Raw genomic sequence first — 12,680 nt, 5'->3', positions numbered from 1 at the left:
TTAAAGTCACCCATTATAACTGCTACACCTTTATTGCATGCACCCCTCTGCTCTGGGCAGCGGGTATTGGTCCTGTAGGGAGACTCTGTTTATGGTAGACTTGTAATCCCCACAGATTCGTACGGATCCATCAGGCTTCATGACTGGGACGATGGGACTTGCTCAGTCCCTAAATTCCACGGGTGAGATAATGCCTTCCCGCAGAAGCCGGTCCAGTTCGTGTTCAGTCTTTTCCCTCATCACATAAGGCACAGCTCTAGCCTTGTGATGGACCGGTCTTGCATCCTGTGTGATATAGATTTTAACTTTAGCCCCTTTGAAGGTGCCCACACTTGGCTGAAAGAGATGTTCAATCGACTTAGAACTGTTGAACAGGAGGTCCGTTCCTCTGACGACATGGCGTGAACATCATCCCATTTCCAGTTTAGTTTTGCCAGCCAGCTTCTCCCCAGCAGTGCTGGGGGGTCTCCGGGAACAATCCACAGGGGAAGTCGGTTCACTGTCCCTTTGTGTGTGACAGAGAGCATGGCGCTGCCAAGGACTGGGATGATTTCTTTGGTATAGTTCCTTAGTTTGGTGTTGATGAGTTTTGGTCTGTTGCTTTTGTGCGGCCACAGCTGTTCAAATTGTTGGACGCTCATGAGAGATTGACTAGCTCCCGTGTCCAGTTCCATGTTGACGGGTATCCCGTTGAGTAGGACCCTCATCATTATTGGAGGCGTCTTGTTGTAAGAACAGTGGACATTGATCATGTTGACCCGCTGTACCTCGGCATCCCGGGCACTGTCCCCACCGTCTTCTGGTCCGCTTTCGGACCCTTCCGGTTCGTATACCAGCCGAGCTGCTGTTTTTCTGCACACGCAGGCCAGATGCCCTGTATAGTTGCAGTTTCTGCAAACAGTGTGCTGAAATCGACACCCCCTTGTTGAGTGCCTTCCCCCACATCTCCAGCACAGACCGCTTCCATTGTTTCCGAAGGATGAGCTGCGTCTGGCTGATCTCTCTTGAGCTTCTCTCAGTTTGTAGTTGATTGCTCGCATTGTGGGTTGGTGAGGTGTGAACGGCCGTTCCTGTGGCCCTTGATGGCTTCTGGCGCCACTGCCTGATGTTGAGGGCCTGCTCTCCTGCCTTTATCTGTGTGTGGGGGGTAGCGGCTCATTTCACGCTGTGAACCCCTTGTTCCGATGTTTTGTTAGTTGTCGTACCCGCAGTATAGATCAATCTCGTTTCTTCTTCTCCTGCCAGGAATGTCTGTGCAACCAGTGCTGCTGCCTCTAGGGTCAAGTTCTTGGTTTCTATAAGCTTTCGGAATATGCCTGCGTGGCCTATTCCTTCAATGAAAAAGTCTCTCAGCATTTCTCTCCTTAGTTCATCGGAGAACTCACATAAACTAGCCAACCTCCGAAGTTCCGCCACGAAGTCGGGTATGCTCTGGCCCACACAGCGTCTGTAGTTGTAGAACCTATGTCTGGCCATGTGTAGGTTGCTCACTGGCTTCAGGTGGTCTCTCACCAGTGTGCTCAACTCTTCAAACAACTTGCTTGCTGGTTTCTCGGGTGCCAGCAGGTCCTTCATTAAGGCGTATGGTTTCGAGCCACAGCTGGTCAAGAGATGGGCTCTTCTCTTGTCTGCCTTATCGTCGCCTAACCAGTCTTTGGTTGCAAAGCTTTGTTGGAGCTTTTCTATAAAGTCCTCCCAATTGTCTCCAGCATTGTATTTCTCATCTGAGCCGTTGGTAGCCATTCTGTGGATTCTGTAATCCCGTAACTTGTCGCCACTGTAAAGTCCTGTCCCTGTAGTACAGACTTACATGAGGCACATGCTGAAGTCAAGGTCACTCTGAACCTGCACCTTTATTTCACAGCTCTTGAGTACTACACTTGCCTGAGACCTGTCTTTATATACCTGTGTGGAACAGGTATGCAGTGTCTCCTGCAAGTGCACCCCTGGTGGTAAGGTATGCTTGTGGTTACAGGTCATATCTAGTTACAGTCATGTATAGCATGGTAAGATACAGTTATATACAGTAGTGTAAGATACATGACAGTTACGATCTGGAATGCACTGCCTGAAAGCAGATTCAATTGTAACTTTCAAAAGTGAAATGGATATATACTCGTAAAGGAGAATTTTGATGAGCTATGGGGAATAATGGGGGAGTGGGTATAATTGCATAGCTCTTCAAAGAGCTGGCACAGACATAGAATCACAGAAATTTACAGCACAGAAGGAGGCCATTCGGCCATCGTGTCCGCGCCAGCCGACCAAGAGCGATCCGGCCTAATCCCACTTTCCAGCTCTAGGAACTCTGTGGGTTACAGCACTTCAGGTGCACATCCAAGTACTGTTTAAATGTGGTGAGGGTTTCTGCCTCTACCACCCTTTCAGGCAGCGAGTTCCAGACCCCCACCTCCCTCTGGGTGAAGACATTTCCCTTAAATCCCCTCGAAACCTCCCCCCAATTACTTTAAATCTATGCCCCCTGATTGTTGACCCCTCTGCCAAGGGAAACAGCTCCTTCCTATCCACTCTATCCAGGCCCCTCATAATTTTATACACCTCAATCAGGTCTCCCCTCAGCCTCCTCTGATCCAGACCCAGCGTCTCCAACAGGATCGGTTGAATGGTCTCCTCTGTGCCATATGATTCTATCATTCTATTCATTGTGTTCGACTATAGAACAATTCCTACAAGTATGGCTCGTTTTATTTCACTTTACATTATTAACAGCTTGTGATTCTCCTTTGTTAATTCTCTTTCTGTTATAGTACCGGAGGATGGTCTTCAGCTTTGTGTTTTACAATTTACTCCGTCTTCCCTGTGGTCTCCTTCACCTTTCTCCCTGCAGGATTTGTAGACCCTTGTTGGATCTGTTTGTGGTCCCTGTAAATACCCCTGTGCCTGTGCTTTTGTCCATCTGTTCCTTCAGCATAAAACTGATGGATGTTTGAAGCAATTAACGCTAACGGTTTAAAATCCTGCGCAATGACTGGAGCATTCCCGCCAAAAATCCAGCGGAAGGGCCGGAAATGGTTCCTAAAACTCTCCACCACTGGGAACTCGCTTGCCTCATGTCTGGCTCTGTTGTAGACTAAGTGATAGAGATTAATTGCCGCGTTTGGTCAACAACTCCATTATCGTAAGCTATGACTACCAGGGAAGTAACGGGTCCTGTTGTAAACATGCAGATCAGGTATTGTGACAGGGGTACTTTGTGATTTGTTTAGGCTTTGGTTATTTAAACAGTCCATGTCGTCTCTCCCCCGCCACACACATCCCGCCACCCCCCACACACACACACATACACAGAAACACACACACACAGAAACACACACACACACGGAAACACACACACACACGGAAACACACACACACACACACACGGAAACACACACACACACACACACACACGGAAACACACACACACACACACGGAAACACACACACACACACACGGAAACACACACACACACACACAGAAACACACACACACAGAAACACACACACACACGGAAACACACACACACACACACGGAAACACACACCGACCCACACACACACGGAAACACACACACACACACACACACAGAAACACACACACACACACATACACAGAAATGCACACACACACACGGAAACACACACACACACACAGAAACACACACACACACACAGAAACACACACACACACACACACACACGGAAACACACACACACACACACACACAGAAACACACACATACACACACACGTAAACACACACACACACACGGAAACACACACACACACAGAAACACACACACATACACACACATACAGAAACACAGAAACACACACACACACACACGGAAACACACACACACACGGAAACACAGAAACACACACACACACACACGGAAACACACACACACACACACAGAAACACACACACACACAGAAACACACACACACACACACACACACGGAAACACACACACGCACACACAGAAACACACACACACACACACACAGAAACACACACACACACACGGAAACACACACACACGGAAATACACACACACACATACACGGAAACACACACACACACACAGAAACACACACACACACGGAAACACACACACACGGAAACACACACACACACATACAGAAACACACACACACACGGAAACACACACACACACACAGAAACACACACACACACACGGAAACACACACACACACACAGAAACACACACACACACACAGAAACACACACACACACACACACACACGGAAACACACACACATACACACACACACACACACGTAAACACACACACACAGAAACACACACACACACGTAAACACACACACACACACGGAAACACACACACACAGAAACACACACACATACACACACGGAAACACAGAAACACAGAAACACACACACACACACACACACACACACACACACGGAAACACACACACACACAGAAACACACACATACACACACACACACACACGTAAACACACACACACGGAAACACACACACACACAGAAACACACACACATACACACACACACGGAAACACAGAAACACACACACACACACGGAAACACACACACACACACGGAAACACAGAAACACTAACACACACACACACACACACACACGGAAACACACACACACACACACACAGAAACACACACACACACGGAAACACACACACACACACACACGGAAATACACACACACACACATACACGGAAACACACACACACACACACAGAAACACACACACACACACACACACACACAGAAACACACACACACACGGAAACACATACACACGGAAACACACATACACACACGCAGAAACACACACACACACACGGAAACACACACACACACAGAAACACACACACACACACACACACACACAGAAACACACACACACACACGGAAACACACACACACACACAGAAACACACACACACACACCCACACGGAAACACACACACACACACCCACACGGAAACACACACACACACACACAGAAACACACACATACACACACACACACACACACACGTAAACACACACACACACGGAAACACACACACACAGAAACACACACACATACACACACACACGGAAACACAGAAACACACACACACACACACACGGAAACACACACACACACGGAAACACAGAAACACACACACACACACACACACGGAAACACACACACACACACACAGAAACACACACACACACAGAAACACACACACACACACACACGGAAACACACACACACACACACGGAAATACACACACACACACACGGAAACACACACACACACAGAAACACACACACACGCACACACACACACACAAACACACGCACACACACACAAACACACGCACACACACACACACAAACACACACACACACACACACACAGAAACACACACACACACACAGAAACACACACACACACACACACACACGGAAACACACACACACACGGAAATACACACACACACACACACACACACACGGAAACACACACACACACACACACAGAAACACACACACACACACACACACACACACGGAAACACACACACACACACGGAAACACGCACAGACATACGGAAACACGCACACACACACACATATGGAAACACACACACACACATGGAAACACACACACACACGCAAACACATGCCCGAACATACACACACACATACTTTCTTCTTCGACAGTCCCTCGGAGTCTTCTACACCAATATCAGGTGACCGATGAGCCCAATGCGGGACCTACAGTCTCTGTCACAAGTGGGGCAGACGGTGGTTGGCGGGACGGTTGAGCAGGGTGCCTGGGTTGCCATGTGCTCCTTCCGCTGTTTGTGCTTGGCTTCCACGTGCTCCCGATGAAGAGGCTCGCGGTATTCAGCACCTTCCCAGATGCTTCTCCTCCACTTTGAGCGGTCTTGGGCCAGGAACTCCCAGATGTCAGTGGGGATGTTGCACTTTTTCAAGGAGACTTTGAGGGTGTCCTTGAAGCATTTCCTCTGCCTACCTGGGACTCGCTTGCTGTATCGGAGCTCTGAGTAGAGTGCTTGTTTTGGGAGTCTATTATCGGGCATGCGGACGGTGTGACCCATCAATCGGAGCTGATCGAGTGTGGTCAGTGCTTCGATGCTGGGGATGTTGGCCTGAGCGAGAACACTGACGTTGGTGCGTCTATCCGGCCAATGGACTTGCAGGATCTGGCAGAGGCAGCGTTAGTGGTATTTCTCCAGTGTTTTCAGGTGCCTGCTGTACATAGGAGGGCGGGTATCACCACTGCCCTGTAGACCATGAGCTTGGTGCCAGGTTTGAGGTCCTGGTCTTTAAACACTCTCTTCCTCAGGCGACCGAAGGCTGCACTGGCGCACTGGAGGCAGTGTTGGACTTTGTCATCGATGTCTGCCCTTGTTGACAGTAAGCTCCTGAGGTATGGAAAATGGTCCACATTGTCCAAGGCCTCGTCATGCATTTTCAGAATCGGGAGGGCAGTATGGTGTGGCGAGGGCAGGTTAGTAGAGCTTCTTACAGATGTTTAGTGTAAGGCCCATACACTCATACACTTCAGTGAAGGTGTTGACAATGGTTTGGAGTTCGACCTCCGAGTGTGTGCAAACTCCAGCGTCGTCTGCATACTGTAATTCAACGACAGAGGATTGGACGAACTTGAATCTGGACTAGAGGCGACGGACTTTGAACAATTTCCCATTTGTCCTGTAGATCAGCTCTACTCCATCGGGAAGCTAACTGAGGGTGAGATGGAGCATTGCAGCAAGGAAGATTGAGATGACGCAGCCCTGCTTGACCCTGGTTCGGACGTGGATTGGGTCTGTGATGGATCCATTGGTCAGGATCATGGCTTGCATGTCATCGTGGAGCAGGCAGAGGATGGTGACAAACTTTTGAGGGCAGCCGAATTTGAGGAGGACACTCCATAATCCTTCCCAGTTGACAGTGTCGAAGGCCTTTGTGAGGTCAAAGAAGGCCATGTACAAGGGTTGGCGCTGCTCCCTGCATTTCTCTTGAATTTGAAGCACGGTGAAGATCATGTCCATTGTGCCTCTTAGTGGGTGGAATCCGCATTGCGACTCTGGGTGGAGCTCGACAGCCACAGGGAGAAGGCAATTGAGGAGCATTCTTGCGATCACTCGCCCACACATACATACAAACACACACGTGCACAACACAGACACACACACACACAAACACACACGCACGCAAACACACGCATGCACACACACACACACACAAACACACACGCACGCAAACACACGCACACGCACAAACACACACACGCACATAAACACACGTATGCACACACACACACATAAACACACACGTGCACAAAACAGACACACACACACACACAAACACACACACACGCACATAAACACACGCATGCACACACACACATAAACACACACATGCACAAAACAGACACGCACACACACATAAACACACACGTGCACAAAACAGACACACGCACACACACACATATAAACATACACGTGCACAAAACAGACACATGCACAAACACACATACATACAAACACACACACGCAAACATGCACACACATACAAACACACACACATGCGTGCACACATACAAACACACACACACATGCAAACACACGCACACACACACATATAAACAAACACACGCACACATATAAACACACATGCACAAAACAGACACACGCAAACACACATATAAACACACATATGCAAACGAACACAGACATGAGCACAGCCACACATATGTTTTCCAAATCTGCGGTAACAGCTGTGGAAATTCAACCACTCCGAGTTGTTATCAATGAGCCATTAGGGAAGGCCTCATGTTGGTTCAAGATGCTTTGATGTTGTGACCGGATAGCAATGATTTCTCCATACTTAATCACATTATTTATTAAATCATAATTTGGAACAATATAAAGCAGCACAATCTATTCAACTTCTCTCAGTATGAAATTCCTGCATTAGCGCTGGCAGTTCTAAACAAGTGGGAGTTTTTGCCAAACTTACTGATCCGTGCACTTTATGTATTCGTCATTCTGGTTCCGGCCGCAGTTCCCATATACACTTCCCTGTGAATTTGTAACTTCATAACAAATAGTTTCAGCAGAAACCGCACCTATCAGAGAGAGAGAGGGAGAATTACAGAGATTCAACAGCACAGAAACAAGCCACATATCCTAACTGCTCCCCAGCCTTCCCCCGAGTGAGAAGGAAAGGGAGTGTGAGAGAATGGGAACGACAGAGAAACAGAAAGTGTGAGAGTCACTAAAATACAACAACAACTTGTATTTATATAGCGCATTTAACATAGTAAAACTTCCCAGGGCACTTCACAGGAGCGTCATCAGACAAACGTTAACACCGAGCCACATTTAAGGTTTTAAGGAGCATCTTGAAGGAGGAAAGCGAGGTAAAGAGGCAGAGAGGTTTAGGGAGGGAATTCCAGAGTTTGGGGCCCAGGCAGCTGAAGGTACGGCCACCGATGGAGGAGCGATTAAAATCGGGAGTGCACAAGTGACCAGAATTGGAGGAGTGCAGAGATCTCGGAGGGTTGTAAGACGAGAGGAGGGGGTTACAGAGATTGTGAGGATTTGAAAACAAGCATTAGTACTTTAAACTCAAGGCGTTGCTTAACTGCGAGCCAATGTAGATGAAGGTGCACAGGGATGATGGGTGAACGGGACTCTGTGCGAGTTAGGATACAAGTAGCAAGAGTTAGAAACATAGAAAAATAGGTGGAGGAGTAGGCCATTCGGCCCTTCGAGCCTGCACCACCATTCAATAAGATCATGGCTGATCATTCACCTCAGTACCCCTTTCCTGCTTTCTCTCCATACCCCTTGATCCCTTTAGCCGTAAGGGCCATATCCAACTCCCTCTTGAATATATCCAATGAACTGGCATCAACAACTCTCTGCGGTAGGGAATTCCACAGGTTAACAACTCTCTGAGTGAAGAAGTTTCTCCTCATCTCAGTCCTAAATGGCTTACCCCTTATCCTAAGACTGTGTCCCCTGGTTCTGGACTTCCCCAACATCGGGAACATTCTTCCCGCATCTGACCTGACAGGGGCATAGTCTAAGGATAAAGGGCAGGCCATTTAGGACTGAGATGAGGAGAAACTTCTTCACTCAGAGAGTTGTTAACCTGTGGAATTCCCTGCTGCAGAGAGTGGTTGAGGCCAGTTCATTGGATATATTCAAGAGGGAGTTAGATATGGTCCTTCCGGCTAAAGGGATCAAGGGGTATGGAGAGAAAGCGGGAAAGGGGTACTGAGGGAATGATCAGCCATGATCTTATTGAATGGTGGTGCAGGCTCGAGGGGCCGAATGGCCTACTCCTGCACCTATTTTCTATGTTTCTATGTTTAGTCTGATTCAGCCTCACACAGCCGCCAGGGAGAGGGATGGAGTCAGTCGCTGGGGAACGCAGCTTGTGATCCTCTTTAGCCAACACTAAGAACCACTTCTCTCCAGAGCACCCACTGCATGAGTTTGACAGTTCCATTCCCAATCTTGGCTCATGTCAACATAGTGCCAATTGTAGGTGTACTGAGATTTTCCAACCGCTTGCTCTCATTACCGTGCAGACTCTGTTAGCAAGGTTGGGATCATGGATTTGTGGGGAATTGTGGGTGTTTTGAGGCACAGGGCATCCATCCAATCACATCCGTACACTTGACGAAGCTCATGCTGAGTGTGTGAGTGGGACTGTGCTGGAACAGTGTGGAGAATTCTGGTACTCTTTACTCACCCTCGCCCCAGATCTCCTGGCACTGTTTATCCGCAGACTGACAGACCCCTGTGCTGCAGTATATGTTTCCGTTACCGCATGGGTGGCCATCTTTCACATACGTATTGCTGGGGCAATCTGAGGAGGTGCCTGTACAGACCTCTGGCAAGTCACATTCTCCCATCACCAACCTGCAGACACTTCCTGCTGAAACTAACTGTAGAACAGAGGCAGCAATGAAATGCGCTGACATTTTAATTGGGCAATATTTCAGACAGGGAAGGAGTGAGTGGAAAGTAATCTGTAAATTGCTGGCCAGTCAGTGTGTTATATGTGAGGTGTCTGTATTCAGGGGTCAGGAATGGACAAGGTCCCAGGGTACAGTAGCTTCGTGGTTCTGGCACTGGATTAGCAACTCAGAACATGAGTTCCAATACTAACGTGATAATCTGTAAAACTGAAATCAGTAAATCTGATCATTTGAGGTTGGCACCAGGAAAAATGACCTTGATTTTCACTAAAAACCCAAAATAACCGCCACCCCAACTTGTGCCAACTTACATGTGATTCCAGTCGCAGACTATGGCCTCGATATTAACCCCCGCCTCCCACGCAGCGGGGGGGGCGGAGGGGGAGGTTAACAAATGAAATGTTCATAACCCGACCCAACACACCATGTACACGCTCGTCGCCATTTTCTCAGCGGCTGATATTGTTGGAGTGTGCAAGTGTCGCGCCTCGGACAGGCAGGATGCTTATTAACATATGTAACTGGGGCTTCCGCAGGGCAATAGGGAGACCAAAATTCAAATGAATAATGCTGCACAGTTTCCTGGGGGTGAGGAAACTCGGCAGTAAACCAGAGGTCAGTGTGGCCAGCTCCCCGAGCTAAACAACTCTCGCAACAAGCCTTGTGGGCCAGGAGCAGTGGGATAACCATCCTCACATTCCTCAACGGATCCTTCGACCTCCCCACAGCACCACAACCGAGCCTTCCCGATTCCCGACCTCTCCTCCCTGACCCCTCCCCGACCTCTCCTCCCGATCCCCGACCTCTCCTCCTGATCCCCGACCTCTCCTCCCGATCCCCGACCTCTCCTCCCTGACCCCTCCCCGACCTCTCCTCCCTGACCCCCCCGACCTCTCCTCCCTGACCCTTCCCCGACCTCTCCTCTCGATCCCCGACCTCTCCTCCCGATCCCCGACCTCTCCTCCCTGACCCCTCCCCGACCTCTCCTCCCGATCCCCGACCTCTCCTCCCGATCCCCGACCTCTCCTGCCGATTCCCGACCTCTCCTTCCTGACCCCTCCCCGACCTCTCCTCCCGATCCCCGACCTCTCCTCCCTGACCCCTCCCCGACCTCTCCTCCCGATCCCCGACCTCTCCTCCCTGACCCCTCCCCGACCTCTCCTCCCGATCCCCGACCTCTCCTCCCGATCCCCGACCTCTCCTCCCGATCCCCGACCTCTCCTTCCTGACCCCTCCCCGACCTCTCCTCCCGATCCCCGACCTCTCCTCCCTGACCCCTCCCCGAACTCTCCTCTCGATCCCCGACCTCTCCTCCCGATCCCCGACCTCTCCTCCCTGACCCCTCCCCAATCTCTCCTCCCGATCCCCGACCTCTCCCCGACCTCTCCTCCCGATCCCCGACCTCTCCTCCCGATCCCCGACCTCTCCTCCCTGACCCCTCCCCAACCTCTCCTCCCGATCCCCGACCTCTCCTCCCTGACCCCTCCCCGACCTCTCCTCCCGATCCCCGACCTCTCCTCCCTGACCCCTCCCCGACCTCTGCTCCCGATCCCCGACCTCTCCTCTCTGACCCCTCCCCGACCTCTCCTCCCGATCCCCGACCTCTCCTCCCGATCCCCGACCTCTCCTCCCGATCCCCGACCTCTCCTTCCTGACCCCTCCCCGACCTCTCCTCCCGATCCCCGACCTCTCCTCCCTGACCCCTCCCCGACCTCTCCTCCCGATCCCCGACCTCTCCTCCCTGACCCCTCCCCGACCTCTCCTCTCGATCCCCGACCTCTCCTCCCGATCCCCTACCTCTCCTTCCTGACCCCTCCCCGACCTCTCCTCTCGATCCCCGACCTCTCCTCCCGATCCCCTACCTCTCCTCCCTGACCCCTCTCCGATCTCTCCTCCCGATCCCCGACCTCTCCCCGACCTCTCCTCCCGATCCCCGACCTCTCCTCCCGATCCCCGACCTCTCCTCCCTGACCCCTCCTCAACCTCTCCTCCCGATCCCCGACCTCTCCTCCCTGACCCCTCCCCGACCTCTCCTCCCGATCCCCGACCTCTCCTCCCGATCCATGACCTCTCCTCTCTGACCCCTCCCCGACCTCTCCTCCCGATCCCCGACCTCTCCCCGACCTCTCCTCCCGATCCCCGACCTCTCCTCCCGATCCCCGATCTCTCCTCCCTGACCCCTCCCCGACCTCTCCTCCCGATCCCCGACCTCTCCCCGACCTCTCCTCCCGATCCCCGACCTCTCCTCCCTGACCCCTCCCCGACCTCTCCTCCCGATCCCCGACCTCTCCTCCCTGACCCCTCCCCGACCTCTCCTCCCGATCCCCGACCTCTCCTCCCGATCCCCGACCTCTCCTCCCTGACCCCTCCCCAACCTCTCCTCCCGATCCCCGACCTCTCCTCCCTGACCCCTCCCCGACCTCTCCTCCCGATCCCCGACCTCTCCTCCCTGACCCCTCCCCGACCTCTGCTCCCGATCCCCGACCTCTCCTCTCTGACCCCTCCCCGACCTCTCCTCCCGATCCCCGACCTCTCCTCCCGATCCCCGACCTCTCCTCCCGATCCCCGACCTCTCCTTCCTGACCCCTCCCCGACCTCTCCTCCCGATCCCCGACCTCTCCTCCC

At 51.5% G+C, this 12,680-nt stretch overlaps 1 protein-coding gene across 1 annotated transcript in view; it reads right to left on the bottom strand.

Moving 5' to 3' along the window:
• The window catches only part of LOC139228282 (disintegrin and metalloproteinase domain-containing protein 19-like), a 268,077-nt gene that overhangs the window by 120,918 nt on the left and 134,479 nt on the right, over positions 1-12,680 (bottom strand). Inside the window, exons 9-10 of the mRNA XM_070859466.1 lie at positions 9,827-10,022; positions 8,081-8,189 (exon numbers count right to left, since the gene is read on the bottom strand). Coding sequence (XP_070715567.1) covers positions 8,081-8,189; positions 9,827-10,022 — 305 coding nt within the window. The remainder of the gene's footprint in view (positions 1-8,080; positions 8,190-9,826; positions 10,023-12,680) is intronic.

Source organism: Pristiophorus japonicus, chromosome 2, assembly GCF_044704955.1.
Source record: "Pristiophorus japonicus isolate sPriJap1 chromosome 2, sPriJap1.hap1, whole genome shotgun sequence".
Classification (NCBI taxonomy): Eukaryota; Metazoa; Chordata; class Chondrichthyes; family Pristiophoridae; genus Pristiophorus; species Pristiophorus japonicus.
Note: the sequence above shows the minus strand (reverse complement) of the source record. Positions and strands in the feature narration are given on the sequence as shown.